The sequence below is a fragment of the Solanum tuberosum genome, unplaced genomic scaffold (assembly GCF_000226075.1).
Source record: "Solanum tuberosum cultivar DM 1-3 516 R44 unplaced genomic scaffold, SolTub_3.0 scf00147, whole genome shotgun sequence".
Taxonomy (NCBI): Eukaryota; Viridiplantae; Streptophyta; class Magnoliopsida; order Solanales; family Solanaceae; genus Solanum; species Solanum tuberosum.
This window is the reverse complement of record NW_006239070.1, coordinates 974,096-991,574: the sequence shown is the minus strand read 5'-3', so window position 1 is coordinate 991,574 and position 17,479 is coordinate 974,096. Positions and strand designations below refer to the sequence as shown.

Sequence of the window (17,479 nt, the reverse complement as noted above, 5' to 3'; positions counted from 1 at the left end):
AAGTTGTATCCATTCGCTTTGTACCAGTGTATCAATTCATGTTGTATCGGTATGTTTTGATACTGAGCCAACATAATAGATACATAGTGAAACCCTACACTGTATCACAAGTTTTTTTAAAGTAAACTATTGCTACGTTCAATAATTAGTCAAACTATGTCTATGATCAATAATTAGGGCTCAAATTAATGTTATTTATGAAATTTCCTCAATATTAAATTTTAGAAATAGCAAAAATCAATAGACATAATAAGGCTTTATAGGTATAGTTTCGATAATTGCGTTTCATAGCAATAGTTTTGTTTGCTATGGAGGTTGTGCCTTGTGTATTTCGCTTGTGAATGTACAAACAAGGTAAGTCTATACAAATTATGTATTTATACATTTAGGAATTTTTCAGAATTCCATTTGTATATTTCTCTTGTCAATATACAAACATGGTAATTTATTGTGAGTTTTTTTTTATATAAATAGCTAGGGTGAGCATATACAAATTCTGGATTTATACAATCAATAATCGAATTATACAAATTCTGAATTTATACAATTAGGAACTGGATTATACAAATTCTGAATTTACACAATTAGAAAACCGAATAGAAAAAATTCGTGAAACTATAGCTACAGATTAAAAATAATCGAAACAATAGCTATATTACAGAATATACTCGAGGTGTTTGTCATTTTGCGTAATTTTCCCTAATTTTTTCTTCTTTTTCTAAGGCTCTTGGGCCATCTTTAATTGAGTAGATTAGCCCAACTATGAATTGGTTCACAATAGTCCAGCAAGCCCATATTCAACTCCTCTCACTCTATCATTTACTTATGGTTGAGCCTTCATGTCTCTTTTCAACACACAGTAAAAAGAAGAAGCCATTGATGCAAAAATGCTGAACTGTTTACACCCTGTTTGGAAGAACCCCATCATTCTTGCTTCCTCTGCTTCACCATTTTTCCACAATTTGAGAAATACCAAACAGCTCAACTATGGGGAAAAAACAAGACTTTACAGCAAAAGATCAAGAATTGTGTGTGGGTTTTTGCCAGTTGATCCATGGGCACCAAATGTTGACTCACAGAGCATAGCTTCACAGCTATTTGCTTTTTCTCTGTTCCCTTATGTGGGTTTTTTGTACTTCCTCACCAAATCCAAGACTGCCCCAAAGCTTACACTTTTTGGGTTTTATTTCTTGCTTGCTTTTGTGGGTGCCACAAGTAAGCCCCTTCAATATTCTCCTAGTATATTTATTGTTCTGTTATTCTATTGTTTTAGAGTATTCATCATATTGTGTCTGTTAGGAAGAACCCCATTATTCTTGGTTCCTATGTTTCTCCATTTGTCAACTGTTGCCAAACAAATCCCAGTTTTAGAAATACTACCAAACAACTCATCTGTGGTGAAAGTAGAAAACTTTATACTCCCTCCGTTTCAATTTGTTTGTTTAGTTTTGGCTTAGCACGGATATTATGGAAGTAAAGAAAATTTTGAATCTTGTAGTCTTAAACTAAAAATACGTAGAATGTATTAAAATGTTGTTTAATCTTGTACTCTTAAACATGACATGTGGAAAGTTGAAACTAATGAGTTCCCAAAAAGGGAAGAGATAATACTTTTGAAACCGATTAAAAAGGGAAGTAAGACAAATAAAGTGAAACAAAGAGAGTATTGATTATGCTAGTTTTAATAGATTAACAATTCTCTTCCTAACCAGCAACCAAACGACCCCTTAAGAGTATTCATCATATTGTGTTTGTTTGGAAGAACCCATTGTTCTTGGTTTCTATTCTTTTCCATTTTTCAACTGTTCCTAAACAAAAATCAGTTTTAGAAATACTACCAAACAACTCAACTGTGGTGAAAGTAGAAAACTTTATAGTAAAAAAGAGCAAGATTTGTGTGGATTTTTGCCTGATGTTCCATGGGCACCAAATGTTGACTCACAGAGCATAGCTTCACAGCTCTTTGCCTTTTTCTCCTCTCCCTTATGTGGGTTTTTTGTACTTCATCACCAAATCCAAAACTGCCCCAAAGCTTACATTTTTGGGGTTCTACATCTTGCTTGCTTTTGTGTAGTAAGAGTGATAAGACCTGCCAAGGTTGGGATAAGGTCTGCATACACTCTACCCTCCCCAGATCCCACTTATGGAACTATACTAAGTATGTTGTTTCTAGGTTCAAATTCGATGAGAGCAATCATTGAAATATGTTCCTTGCATAGGTACTGGGTTCAATGTGCTTGACCAATTCATGGTTAATGACTGGTTATGCATTTCATCGATGCTTTAACATTTTCTACCTAGAGCTTTGCCTACGTAGATAAAAGACGTAGTTGTGCGTAAATTTTGTCCACATGCTTCTCTGCTTATGTTTTACATATCTACCTCATATTCTTCTTCAAAAATTACATCTTTATACTGGTAATATCATTTTAACTCCATTTGATTTGTTTTGACATTGTGTTCTTTTTGTTTCACCTCTTTTGTGCAGTTCCTGCTGGAATTTACGGTAACTTCCTCTCTCAGCAAAGAATCTATTGATTGTGTAAGAGGGTGTTTAGCTTAGCTTGACCAACTTTTAAGTAGTTTTCAGCCCTCAAGAGTGTTTGAATATTTTAAAAACAACTTAAAAAATGTTTAAAGTAGGTACCCCTACTTTTCATTTTTTAACTTAAAAGTTACTGAAGTTTGACTTTTAAAAACTACTTTTAAAAAGCTAAGCCAACTGGCCCCTTCTAACTTAGAACTGTAATTCTTACTGACATGCTTTGGAACAGCGAAGGTGCATTATGGAACTTCTCTGTCCAACGTTGATTGGTTGCATGGAGGAGCTGAGTCATTGCTCACTTTAACCAACTTATTCATTGTGTTGGGGCTAAGGGAAGCTATTAGGAAAGCTGAGAATCCTGAAGAAAGCAAAAACAATGATGTCTCCAGAATTAAAGAAGAGAAGAAGTCATCAATCTAGTTGACATGTACCTATCATCCTTTTGTTGTTTGTAGACACCTGTATATCAGCGGTTCAAAGAAAAATGTTGCTTTTTCTTTGCCCGTCTGGTTTCGCTAGGTATATGCTGTTACTGAATGCTGGTCTGGACTCTTTTGTCCATTGTATTTTCACTGCAAGCATAGCTTTAACAGTCCCATCCTGATGCATCATTAGAGAAAGATTGTTGTATAGATTGCATCAATCAATGTTATGAACAGTCAATGAAGCACATAGTTAATCACCATCTTCTCTAGCTCTCATGCTTATGCTGATTATTTAATCTGTTCAAGTTTATTATTCAAGTAGTCGTAGAAGTCTCTTGTAGTTTGTTAGTCTTCGATATCTGTTACTATTTATTGTTCTTGTACTTCAATTACAGTATTATTTTGTTGTAGTTAATGTTCCCTTTTTTTCATAATGCTCCGTCATGCTGTCTTTAGTATTTTGTGGTCGCTTCTCCACTTCCGTTATTTCTTTTCCGAACTACTTTGATATGCTTCTTCTTGAGCCAAGGGTCTATCGGAAACAACCTCTCCACCTTCCAAGGTAGGGGTAAGGTCCACGTACACACTACCCTCCTCAGATCTACTTGTGGGATTACACTGAATATGTTGTCATTATATTTAAAAGGTGAACCTGGCCCCTTAGCTGTCTGCAGTTTGATAGAATTCATGAATGTTCAATAGCCTTTTGCAAGAATATGCTCGAATTTCACTCAGCAACTTGGTGTCAATTGGCTGGAAGTTCAGCCGTTGAAAACAGTACACTATTGATACAAATATAATAGCTAGTTTCTAATCTGAGGCTAGTTTGCTATTAACTGTTGCAATCATATCCATATCTATACTAATTCCTAAAGGAGGGATAGTCAACCTCAACAAAGCAACTCGGTGATAATATCCGAACTGGTTGTTAGTCTTTATTGTCCTTTTCAAGAATACTAGCTTGGGTTCATGAGAAAAATATCAAATGAGAAGCTTGGATCTAGATCCAAATGGTCTAGGGAAATCTCAACCATGATCAGAGAACTTGTTGTGGAAGTGTTGGCTGAGAATATATGGGCGAGGTTTGATTCTGAATGGTGCAAGTGATGAATATTTCAAAACCATTCATCTGGCAGCTGCTTGAGACTGAGAAGTAGTTCGATTCAGGGGTTGTAGGAGAGACAAAAGATGGTGAATAGCTGCTACCTATCAGATTATCATCAACATGGGAAATCTGGAAATGTCGATTTTCGTCTGTCAAACCAGAGAATGTTGAAGGCAAGGAGAAAGAACATGCTGTTTCATTCTTGTCCAAGTCATTAGTGTTGCCTCTCAGGTTTGATCTCAAGTTCATCAATACTTGATTTGAATATTGACCTGCTTGATAATCGACTTGTTTCTTCAATTCTTGTTTCTCTGGCGATGTTGGGTTTATTGCAGAATAAGTAGCTTGATGACAATTATGGAAACCCCTGTATGTGATCTCAAATACAGTAGGAGACTAGGATCATCATCTGACCTTTGCACTTGTTTTGCTGCCCAACAATTTTGCATGTACGATATGTGCATCTGTGGTAGCTTCTGCAAAACATATATAAACTTGGTATCAGAACATAACATTCCGTTTCCTAAAATTCCCAGAAAAGTATACTGCTGTTATCTTAATTATGTACTTATAAAGCAGAATGACCAAAAGGAGATAAGAACATTTTATATTTGAAGTTGAAATGTGCACATAAGCATGATCGTCTTTAATACATTTCTTTTGGTCTTTATATTGGAAACAACTTCTTTTTCCCACATAATTAGGGGATTTGACTGTTGAGCCACTCCATTTGAGTATTAACAGAGATTGCTCATAAGAAGAAAGAATTTTCTGAAGAAGCAATTCTTGATTTTTAGAAGTGGAAGCTACAGAGCTCAAGTAAGCTCTAAGCTGCTTAGCGTGTTCAATTCCTTGAGTAAGCTCATTGATGAGTGTCTTCTATTCCCACATTGAAAGAACAATCCATTTTAAAGAAGGAATTGGAAAATAAAAAGGGAGTTATTGTGAAACCTATAAAGGTGGAAGCTGCAATTCGCTTATACCGAGTTCTCCAACAACAGCTTAGTTTAGTAGCTTAACTCTTTCTCCTGACGTGACGCTTTGAGTTTCTTGCTCGAGTCAACTCAAAAAGGTATCTTCTCAATCGATGTAATACCCTTGAAGTTGCATGCACAGTAGGTAACAGGAGTCTAGCATAACAGATTACAGGGACTCAGACACGAAGTGTACCTACTTCACGAGTGGAATGTCATTGACAAGAAAATTACCCCGAAAAATTAGCACAATTTGGGATACGGAAAAGGCTTTTTGTGTGTGTGTGGGGGGGGGGGGATGATGCTTAAAGAGATTTTTGTAGGAGATGAGTACTGAAGCAAAGCTGATAGAAACATTTGAATTTAAAAGAGAAGTATCTGTAGCATAAATCATGAGAAAATAGAACAAAAGGCATGTGGATGAAAAAGAAGTGGAGGGAAGTTTGAAAGTTGACTGCTGAAAAAAAGTTATTCTACTTGGACTGGTGTTTGGTCAAAATCTCTTATAAGTAGTGAAAATAATGAGATAGCAAATAAGAAAGTCCAAATATTGAGAGCTGACCATTTCAAAACTTCAATAGTCTCACCCATAAAGAGAAATATGAGGTCTATAATAAAAAAATAGCTCAACTTACACACGGTAATAGACTAATAGTGTAAAGAAATTTTATACCATCAAATATTTAGAAATCAATTACAGGAAAGTTTTTATATCTAGTGTGAGTTTAAATCCTAAAAGGAATTTGACAACTTGAACTATGGTAAATAGAAGTAGGAGGTAATATTACAATATCGAGTCTTTTATGTGAAATTAAATACACAGTCAAGCCTCTCTATAACAACTATCCTTTGGAACAACACTTTATTATAATAGACAAGTTTTACTTTGGAATGATTATTTGTGTTACATTTAACCTCTCTATGCTTTACTGGCATCTACCATTATAACAGGACACTCGTTGTAAAAGTACCTCTCTATAATAAACAAGGGCCTCATCTTGATGCATCATCAGCGAGAGATAATTGTATAGATTGCATAAATCGATGTCATAATGCAATCATTGAAGAACTTAGTTAATCACCATCTTCTGTGGCTCTCATACTTTTTCTGATGGTTTCTCTCATTCTTAAACTATTATATTTACTTATTAATCTGTTGGAATTTATTGTTGGGTTCTCCTGACTATCAAAATACCTTCTACAAACAATTTCATGTAAATGATGTGCTCTCTTTAATGATTTAATTGCTAGTAATAGATTTTCTAATAGCTACACTATATTAGTCATTCTTGGTTCTATTGTCCATGAAAAGGGAGGCCCGATGTATGTAGCATCCTCATTCACATAGGGTTCGGGGAACTCGTGACCTATAGGTCACTAGAGACAACTTTAGTTTACCATTGCATCAGTGTACTGTCTGTTTGCAACAAGCCTAAGGGCTAGTGGCATCTTAGTGCCTGCAGTTTTAAGATTTAATGCTTCGTGGTTTCACGAATTGTTCTTCGTCTACTAATATGATATAGTAAGGAAAGATAAACTCAACATAGTTGTCTGTAGTTTATTAAAAATCTTGAATGTTCAATAACCAAGAATATGCTTTAATTTCACTTAGCAGCTTGATGTCGAATGACTGGAAGTTTCAGCCCTTGACACAGTAGACTATTGGTACAAATACAATAGCTAGTTTCTAATCCGTGGCTAATTTGTTGTTAATTTTTACAATCATATCTATACTAATTCCTAAAGGAGGGATCATCGACCTCAATAAAGTAACTTGGTGATAACATCCTAACTGTTTGTCTTTATTGTCCTTTTTCTAGGTGTATTACAATATAGGTTCATGAGAAAAAATTGGGGTTATCGAATGGGAAGTTTGGATCCAGCTCCAAATGGTCAAGTGAAAAATCGCCCACAATTGGAGAACTCGTTGTGGAAGTGTTGGCTGAGAATATGTCAGTGAGGTCTGATTCCGAATGGTGCAAGTTATGAACCATTCCGTAACCATTCATCTGGCTGCTGCTTGAGACTGAGAAGTAGTTTGATTCAGGGGTAGTAGGAGAGACAAAAGACGGTGAATAGCCGCTACCTATCAGATTGTCATCAACATGAGAAATCTGGAAATGTCGATTATCGTCTGTCATACCAGAAGAAAATGTTGGAACAAAGGAGAAATGACATGCTGCTGGGTCATTCTTGTCCAAGTCATTAGTATTGACTCTCAGGTTTGCTCTCAAATTCATCAACACTTGATTTGAATATTGCTGCCCTGTTGGATAAACAGCTTGGTTTTTGAATTCTTGTTTCTCTGGCGATGTTGGTTGTGGTGCACAATAAGTAGCGTGATGACAATTATGGGAGCCTCGGTATGTGATATCGAATACAGTCGGATCATCATCTGATCTCTGCACTTGTTTTGTTGCCCAACAGTTTTGCATGTGACGATAAGTGCATCTGTAGTAACTTCTGCAAAACACATGTAAACTTGGTATCAGAACATATGTTTCTGTTCTTCAACTGATTTATGATTGAACCATAGTTAATCGATCGATTGAAAACTTCGTTTTTCGTTTTTATAAGTTTATGACTTTCATGCAGGTTAATGAAGTTGACTTATTACCTAGGATATTTAGCTCTTAAAATATCCTTCTGTCCGTACTTTCTCCAGCTATATCCATCATCAGTAGGACCTTCAAATCCGCTCTCCGCGCTGACTTTGACTTGTTCAGTCCATGTGGGCTGTGATTTTCTGCAATATCCATCAAGAAACAGGTTAGTTGACCAATGAAAATCAGCTGCTGAAACTCTCCTTTTCATTTTATAGAGTAGTATTTGACTTGACACGGACTTTTTAGCACATATCGAAAGTAGTATTCTTAGATCTTGTGGTTTTAAACATGTCATGGCATTTCTATAGCTACAAAAGCAGGTTATTAAAGGTAAAACGAGAAGTTTGAAGTTAGAGGAATTTTCTAAATATAGAAAAGTGTCATTTTTAATGGAAATTGATCTTCTACCTCTTCTTTGAAATATTAATGAGCTCATGATGATCTTGGAAACTCCTTTTCTTGTCATCACTCTTAGGACTTCCATCAATGGATACCGAAGACTCGATTGCACCAGTTGATGGTGGTAGAGCCGGCGGGGATTGGACTGTTGAGCCACCCCAGTTGAGAATCAACAGAGATTGCTCATAAGAAGAAAGAATCTTCTGAAGAAGCAATTCTTGATTCTCAAAAGTTGAAGCTGTAGAGTGGAAGTGTTCTCTAAGTTGCTTTGTGTGTTCAATCCCTTGAGTTAGCTCATTGATGAGTGTCTTGTATTCCCAGTTCGATGCACAATCCATTTTGAAAGACGGGATCGGAAAAGAAAAGGGGGAGCTATTCTGAAGTCTAGAAAGCCGTTTGATTGGTTTAATACACTTGACACGATGTGAACCTACTTATGAGCGGAATGTCATCAACGAGCAACTCACTCCGAAAAAACAAGCACAATCGTGGGATATGGAAAAAGTTTTTTTCTTTTTTAAGAATCTTGATGAGTTTTGTGAGATTTGATGAAGAAATTGAATGAATGAAACATTTGAATTTAAAAGGGAAGGAATTATAGTGAAACAAAAAGGCATGTGGAAAAAAATGGAGAGTTTGAAAGTTGACTGATCAAAACGAGTTATTCTAACGTGGACTGGTCTTTGGTCATAATAATAAGAAAGTCCAAATGTTGAGTGCTGACCAATTCAAAACTTAAATAGTCTCAATCTATCTTCAAATCTTCGCCTCGAGTTTGAATCTCGTATTCAAGTTCTGAGTATAAAGTCGTTTTTATTTGAGACATTTTACTTTTTATATGGAATTTCTAATTAACATCCTTAACTAAATGTCTCAAGTTTGAGTTTTAAGTATAGAATCGTATTCATTAATTTATAGGATTTTTTCATGTGAATATGAATTAATTAGTCGAGTTTCAAGGAAGACATTGAACAATAATGGGAAATTAAAAAAAAAATATGAGCTTTATAAAAGAGTTTTAACTTATGTATAATAACAATATAGTAATTGAAATACTTGTAATCATTATACAACAACTACAACAATATAATCTTATTACAAAATAACAAATAATTTAGATATGCTATATAATAATATTATATATATATTCTCCTGCCTCATCCTCACCAGTCACTCTTTGCATAATAATTGTAGAAACAAATAATAGTCCAATGGCTGACCAATTCAGACCTCCACAACTAATTTTAATATCATAGGTCCAACTTCTTTTAAAATTCTTACTATTTGAGCTTATATTTTTTTTTATTATTTTAATTTTAATAAACTTTACACAGAGATTTGGATTTCATGTTAAAAGTATTGAATTTATAAGAACCGAAGTAGCTGACGTCGGAATTATTACGAAGGGGTGTCAATAATTTTAATAAAAAGTATAACTATGAAGCTAGTATGACTAGAATCCACGACCTTAAGAAATTTTCACAACATTTTAACCATTAGACTAAATATTAAATTTGTGTTAAGAGGTGTCAAGGCTTATATATGCATTTACTAAATTAAAATTTGTCGCTTGACATCCCGTGCGTGAAGGTGGTACGCCCCTGATTATTTACCGACATCAACAAGTTGAATCCATCCATGTGTATAATTCATTAAAGAAGAAAGCACTTTTTTATGGGGGAAATCATTATTTTCATAGCTCAAACTTCAACTAGAGGTCTCCAACAATCAAAAAATGAAATACTTATTTCATCTGAATTCAATATTTTTGATGTGGAGCATAACTTTATATATATAAAATATTAGAATTACAAATTTACAATAAACAATAAATATGAACTCATAATTTAAAAAATACAACATATTAATACTAAAAACTTTAAAATCTAAATTTTGTATCTGCTTGTGAGTCCACTACTATCACTAAACCTTAATTAATTAATATGCCTACTTTCTTACGACATTATTACGTAGCATTCCTTACGTAATAACTCTATGAATCTAGATACAAAAAATTAAAGTCCAATAGCTGACCAATTCAAATCTCCCCCCTCCCCCACATCTCATATATATATATATAATTGACATGACACATGATGAAGGATGACCAGTTGAACACCCTTCGTTGAAAAATTATATTATATTATATTAAAAAAATATAAAATATATATGTTTTTGAAGGATGACTAGTTGAACACCCTTTGTTGAAAAATAATATTATATTATATTAAAAAAATATAAAATATATGTTTTTAAAAAATTATATGTATTTGAACATTCTTAACTAAATTTCCAATTTTTGTCATTGTGTATATATAACATTAATGATTGAGTTATAAGAAAATATGGCTCTTTTTTAAAAATCACTTTTAAGTCAAAGATTGAGGGTAAGAATAGTTATCTTTTGAGCAGACAAAACAAATACTAAAACTTTGATTCTTCAAAGTTCAAACATTTCAGTCCAGGTCCTAATTTTTTAATTTCAAATTATAAAATTATCCGCATTAAATAGTAGTATATCAAAATTAGTAGATGTATTCTTTAACTATTCACTTGTCTGAAGTCAAGAGTTTATTGGAAACAATTTTTTTATCTCATACAAGATAGAAATAATATTTACATATACTTTACTCTTTTCAAAAATTCATACGTGGAATCACAGTAGATATGTTATATATTGTTGTTATTTTCTAACCATTAATTCATTATTACGTAGAATTAACAATAGTTCTCTATTGTTAAATAGAATTAACAGTAACGTTGATCTATCGTTTAGCAATATAAATTGTTTGTCACTTTTAAGTTTTAACTAATTAACAAGTTTGATTTTGTCAAAGTATAGAAAAAACGAAACGTGTAAAATGCCTGTTATATATATATTTTTTCCTTTCTTGTAAAGATTGTACTTCTAGATGTTCAAAGAGCTAAGATAGTGCCTTTTATATATGTAGCAACATTATTAAAAATAATAATTTGAAATTAGTGATAGATAAATTTTCTATTTCAATATTAAATTTCGTTATCAATTATATTTAGCATGAATCACCATGAATCATTAAACAAAATTGTTAATTACAAGCTATTTTATGAGAGATTAATGATAAAATTCATATTTATTAGACTTTTTTAGTATAGTGTTGTAAATATAGTTTTTTTTATATACTCTTAAATGGAATTGTCTATACCAAATAAAGAAAATTTGAAAAATCAACAATCACCAACCATGAATATCTAGATGCTTCAATAAGCTTCTCCAAATATATTTTTTAATACCGGATGTTATTGTTGGTACTTTTTGGTTCTTCGCTTTATAGTTTCAAGAATTTGTACTTTCATAAGATAAAAATTGTGGAAATGAGGATCTTAAAAGGAAATTTTTTCAAAATGTCAATATTTTAACATTTAATAGGACCCCTTAGTCATATTTTTAATATTTATTAAAAATGTCAATATTTGAGTTTATTATATATCTAATTATGTATTTTTAATTTGAAAGAATACAATTATTCAATAACATAATAGAGAAAATCAGGGGAGAGAACATTTTAAAAAAGGAACATATCACTTAAATTTTCATCCGTTACAATTTCAAAAAAAAAAAAACTACAGTGATTCCACTTTCATTGTTTCTCTAATGTCCAATATCGAATTTTCTCCCTATTGTTTCTCAAATTTCATTCAAATTTTTTTCTGTGCGGAAAGAAAATATTGAAATAATTGAACTACCATTGGTTCATTTCTCTGAAACCAAAGAACCCATCTCCTTGTGGTTTGCGTTTTATCGATTTCCGTTTGTAACTCTAACTCGATTTTTTAACTCCGTTTGAGATTTTTTATAAGCTGCCCTGCTTTAACTCGACGCAGAGTTGAATATATTGAAATTGACTATTAAAGGTCCATTCTTTCAAACTTTGGAATGATTTATTGCTACTGTTTATGCTTAATTTATTATTTTGGGTAAATGATTGATGTGTGATTGGGGACAACAAACATGCTTTTATTTTAAATTCAAACTGAAAATAAACTGTATATAAAATTAGTGGTGACGCAGGTTGAGAGTAGATTTTTTAAATTGAATTTAGATACAAATTTATTGATGTGATATTGTTTATTGAATAATCAGAATATAAATTAGTTTGGAATACAAATTTGATGATTATGTATTGAATGATTAGAATACAATTTTGATAATGAAATCCATATTCTATATTAAAATATTGTGATTTTATATGTTGAATGATTGGAATACAAATTTGTTCAACAGTTAGAAAATAATTTTTAGAATACAATTTTTGAAATACACAAGAATTTGAAATACAAATCAGTTTAGAATACAAATTTTGTTTAAATTAAAAGTTAATAATGAATTTGATGAACAATTATATTAGGAAACGACTTTTACAATACAATTTTTGAAATACAAAATCCAGTTTAGAATACAATTTTTGTTTTGTTTAATCAAAAATTGAAAATAAAATTACATGAGCACAAATAATTGATATACAACATACAACAGTGGGATTGAAGGGGAGTGAAATACAAAAATACATAAAAGTGATGATGTTAACTCAATAAATATAAATCCAATAAGAAGTTATCCGATGAAATGTTGATACATATCTTTGTATGATTTTTTTCCATTTTGAAAAAAAAAAGAAGAGGAGAAAGAACCTGGAAAGAAAGAGAAGCAGTAATAAATAATGAATGGAGAATGAAAGTGGGGTTGAAGGGGAGTGAAAATAGAATATATTTTAGGAGAATACTTATAAACATATAATTTACTACAGACGAGAGAGAAAATTTTTTGAAAAATAATGAGAGAAAAACGTGATGGCTTGAAATGTGGGCTTAATGTGAGATAAATTAGGAACTAATCTAGGATACAATTTATTTGTTAAAATATTGACATATTGACATTTTTAATAATTATTTTAAAGTGTAGATGTTTTTAATAATTATGTTTATGATTTTGACTAGTTAGCTAATTTTTCCATCTTAAAATGTGTGTGGATATAAAGTGATGGGATTAAGTGTCCTTCACTTCCAATCTTAAGGTTATGAATTTGAATCACTACATCTATAATTTTGGAGAAATAACTAGTAAAGGAGTTGACCTGGTCAATAAGAGGGAGTCATGCTTTGGACTGTTTTTTTCAAAAGACACTATTGGAAAGCTCCTATGGTTTGCTACTTCCAAACTTGGTTGTCAGGATTCAGAGTTAAATCTGTTCTATTTTTTGGCAATTTCATCAATACTTAAGGGCTAAAAATGACGGATTCGAAATGGAGCTAGCATTGCTTTTTGGTTCCACTCCTAGCTCTCTAATATTCTTCTCATTGAAAGTACATTCCTCTTATTGACCGTAAACTTCATACAAAAAGCTTTTGAAAGCTCTTGAAAATGTTTTGTAGTAGGAGGATCCGAAGCCCCTTCCTGAATAGGTAGACATATAGTATCAATAAATATCCTATGAGGGCAAAGGCGGAAGCTCTTGGAGAGAGGATATGCACAAAAGTATGAGAGGTTAACAATAATGGGTATTAAATAGAAGTATATGGAGAACGAGATTGTTCAAGGGGTAATAGATAATCTAGCACTGTATACTTTTATGTCAATTCTTTTATTACTATTTCTCTGTTATTTTATTCTTTGATTGCATTGATACTTGCTACTTCCTTTATTTTCTATTTGTTTTGTTTCAATTTTCATATTATTTGTCGTGCTAATATTATTTTCTCCAGTATTTTCATTTGGGCTTTTTTATTATTGTACTCCCTTCTCTGGTATGCTTTAATCTATTATACTTGTGCCGAGAGTATATCTTAAGAAACCTCTCTATATGCATAAGGTAGGAATAAAATTCGCATATACATCATCATCATCATCTCAAAATCTCACTTCTGAAATTACATTATGTTTATATATTATTGTTGTTGCTTTTGATATGTAGCTCAACTTATTTAATCTTCAATTACCTACTATACATTTTGTACTTTTGATCCCTTTATCTATATGCATTGAAAATAATTTTGTTGTCTTATATTTTTGTTGGTCTGTTTTAAAATGTATTTAATTTTTTTTGGCAATTCTTTAATTTTAACTTTCCATATGATATATATTAAATCACAAGATTAAAAAATATATTGACAAATTACAAATGTCTTTAATTTAAAGTTAGGTAATTCATTTTTTTTAACTTTGTGCCAAATTAAAATCAAACGAATGCCAAATTAAAATCAAACGAACAAATTAAAAGAGAGAAGAACATTTATTATTGAAAAATAAATTCAATTCATTTCAAATTTTAAATATAAAAGGATTATTTCGTTCATTTTCCCTAGCGCGGCAAACTTCCCAATCTTTCCCTCTTTTTTATATTCACTTCTAGCTCTTACCTTCTCCAATTCCTTCAACTTTTCTTCTACTGCTGCTTTGATTGTGCCTTGAAATTGTAAGTTCCTTCTTCTCTAGTTTCAGCTAAATCTAGTTTTTCTGTGTTTTGATTTGCAGGCTTCGCTTTGATTCTCACATTTTCACTGTATTTGTTTGTTTGATTTAGTTTGTTTCAACTTTCAAAGTAGTCATTCTGTTTATGAAGATTTATCTGTAGTATATACAATCGCAATTGAAATCCTGAGTGGAAGTAGTTAAACTTAAGTGATCTGAGTATTAGTAGTCAACTTCTCTTCCAGTGCTGCTTTGATTATGCCTTGTAATTGTAAGTTCCTTATTCTCTAGTTTCAGCTATATCTAAGTTTTATTGTTTTGATTTGCATGCTTCACTTTGATTTCCTCATTTCACTGTATTTTTTTTGTTTGATTCAATTTGTTTCAAAATAGTCATAATTTGGGGATTTAAGAAGCTTCTGCTTCTGGTTATGGAGATTTATCTGTAGTATACACAATTGCAATTGAAATCTGGAGTGGAAGTAGTTAAACTTAAGCGATCTGAGTATTAATTGTCAACTTTTCTTCCAGTGCTGCTTTGATTATGCCTTAAAATTATAAGTTCCTTGTTCTCTAGTTTCAGTTATATCCAGGTTTTAGTGTTTTGATTTGCATGTTTAGCTTTGATTTGCACATTACTCTGTAAGTGTTTTTTTTTAAAAAAAATAGATTCAATTTATTTCAAAGTAGTCATAATTTGAGAATTTACGAAGCTTTTGCTTTTTGTTATGGAGATTTATCTGTAGTATATACAGTCGCAATTGAAATCCATAGTGGAAGTAGTTAGACTTAAGTTATCTGAGTATTAGCTGTCAACTTTTCGATCAGTGGTTCAAAATGAGCGTTGATATTTTTTATTTCAGTGCTTTGAGTTTTGGAAATTTAAAATGTAAAAGGTGTTGGTTGGTATGTGAGATAAAGTGGTATAGGATCAAATTTATACATTGTGTTTGGTTGAAGGTATAGATTTATCTCACGAGAGTAGAAGGAGCTAAGGGGTCGTTTGGTTCACGGACAAAGTTATCTGGGGATTATAATCCTACTATTATAGTACTGTGACTAATTTATCCCACCCGGGGATGAAATAAAATAATATTAAGTTGGATGAGATAAGGTGAGATATCTCAGGATTAAGTTCAACATTAAAATTGTACTCTGTTTGGTTGAAGTAATAAATTTATATCTTCAACCCAACATAGAGTATAAATTTGATCCCAACCTTAATCTTGGATATCCCACCTTATCCCATCTAACTTAATATTATTTTATTCAACCTCTTAGGCGGGATAAATTAGTCCCAAGATTATAATTGCAGGAATATAATCCTGAGATAACTTTGCCCGCGAACCAAATGACTCCTAAGCTTACTTCTTCTCTTGTTTCATTTGTTTCCAGTTTAGGGATTTGATTTTTTTCTCTGCTTTGTGGGTATTCGTTTCATTAGCATCTATGTTTGGAAGTATTAGTATCAACTCTTATCTTGAGGAAGGTTTCATAATGTTTCCAGGTTTGAGATATTTATACTTCCCCTCTACTTTTGGAGTTGTGAATGTAAACATATCATGTTTTATCGTCCTAGGGCTCTGGTCTATCAGTAAGAGCCTGCTTGTGATGTGTTGGTTAGGCACACTTCATAGGTTCGAACCCTCCCGACAAACACTTGGTAGTTACATTCAAGTGATCTGAGTACAGTGTCAACTCTTTATCTGCGAAGAAGTCATAATGTTTCTTGGTTTGAAATTTTTATATTTCCTCTAACTTCTTGAGTTGTGGCTAAATATTTCATGTTTGGGCCCATGCCTTGGTATAATGGCAGGAGTGCACTTGTGAATTGTGATGTGTGGATTAGGCTCCCTTTTTAGGTTTGAACCCCGCAAACAAAATCTTGTATTAAAGTGGAAAAGGGTAGAAGGACAGAACCATTATCCACTGAGTTTCAAGTTGTGTGCTGCTGGTGCTCGGGGACTTCTCGGTTATCAAAATAAATGAATAAAACAGAGTGAACTTACTTATGACTTATGAGTGAATTGCCATTGACAAAAGATTACCCAGAGAATTTAGGATGAGCAGTTGGTTAGATCTAGTATAGCGGAAACGGTAAAAGTGAAGGTCTTAAAATGATTTTTCTTCGTGTTTAGACGTGTGGAAATTAATGAGAAACTTTTGACCCATTCAAAATCTCCATTTCCTCGTCCTTTCCTTCCATTAGTAAGATGGAGCCAATATTTCATATACAAAATCTCCAAAAAATAACAATCGTTATATGTATTTTGTTTGTTTGTTACCATATGTTCACGTACAATAATATATACTCGGCATACAAAAGAAAAATACTTTTTAAGTGACAAAACTTGTTTTTTTTTTTTTTTTTTATAAATAGGCGCGTGCGCATATATATATATATATATATATTACTTATTTAACTTCCTAGACACTAGAAATATTTTTACATAAAATGGGATAAAGTATAATATAGCAAGGACCTACCCTACCACCTATAGGCGATTGTCCTATGAAGGCTCGGAAGGAAACTACAGTGATCTTGAATAAGCTAAAAATGTTACACTGGAGTGATTTCCTTGCATATGGAATACACTTACCCGGAAGGTGCAAAAAAGGTGGAAGAAGACTTATGGTCTATGATACATATTGCTATGTTTTTAAAATTCAAATTGACGTTGAGAACTTTCATATCGAGTGTAAAGTACTTTCAAATCAAAGTACCACATAACTATTTGATTTGCATGTTTGGCTTTGAATTTCACATTTTACTGTATTTCTTTTTTTTTTTTGATTCAATTTGTTTCAAAGTAGTCATAATTTGGGGATTTAAGAAACTTTTACTTTTGTTTATGGAGATTTATCTGTAGTATACAGAATCTTAATTGAAATCTGAAGCGGAAGTAGTTGAACTTAATTGATCTGAGTATTAGTTGTCAACTTTTCTTCCAGTGCTGCTTTGATTATGCCTTGAAAT

General features: G+C 32.2%; 2 protein-coding genes and 1 pseudogene across 2 annotated transcripts; 1 reads left to right on the top strand and 2 right to left on the bottom strand.

Moving 5' to 3' along the window:
• The first annotated feature begins 822 nt into the window (after window positions 1–822).
• LOC102587614 (uncharacterized) lies at window positions 823–3,230 on the top strand. The gene is made up of 3 exons (XM_006352192.2): window positions 823–1,215; window positions 2,489–2,506; window positions 2,775–3,230. The coding sequence occupies exons 1-3, from the start codon at window positions 888–890 to the stop codon at window positions 2,963–2,965; spliced, it is 537 nt and encodes a 178-aa protein (XP_006352254.1). The 5' UTR covers window positions 823–887; the 3' UTR covers window positions 2,966–3,230.
• A 479-nt stretch (window positions 3,231–3,709) lies between these two features.
• On the bottom strand, window positions 3,710–6,498 carry LOC102587295 (uncharacterized; annotated as a pseudogene).
• Window positions 6,499–6,582: 84 nt separating this feature from the next.
• Window positions 6,583–8,624, bottom strand: LOC102586959 (probable WRKY transcription factor 53). The gene is made up of 3 exons (XM_006352191.2): window positions 8,064–8,624; window positions 7,667–7,795; window positions 6,583–7,512 (listed from the first exon to the last, which is right to left on the bottom strand). The coding sequence occupies exons 1-3, from the start codon at window positions 8,390–8,392 to the stop codon at window positions 6,888–6,890; spliced, it is 1,083 nt and encodes a 360-aa protein (XP_006352253.1). The 5' UTR covers window positions 8,393–8,624; the 3' UTR covers window positions 6,583–6,887.
• Between the last annotated feature and the right edge of the window lie 8,855 nt (window positions 8,625–17,479).

Excerpts from the sequence above, each read along its gene's own strand:
- LOC102587614 (XM_006352192.2), top strand. The coding sequence starts at position 888 with ATGCTGAACTGTTTACACCCTGTTTGGAAGAACCCCATCATTCTTGCT.
- LOC102586959 (XM_006352191.2), bottom strand. The coding sequence starts at position 8,392 with ATGGATTGTGCATCGAACTGGGAATACAAGACACTCATCAATGAGCTA. Across the intron at positions 7,796-8,063 it reads ATTAATATTTCAAAGAAGAG|AAAATCACAGCCCACATGGA; the intron begins GTAGAAGATCAA and ends TGGATATTGCAG. Across the intron at positions 7,513-7,666 it reads TTAAGAGCTAAATATCCTAG|AAGTTACTACAGATGCACTT; the intron begins GTAATAAGTCAA and ends TGTGTTTTGCAG.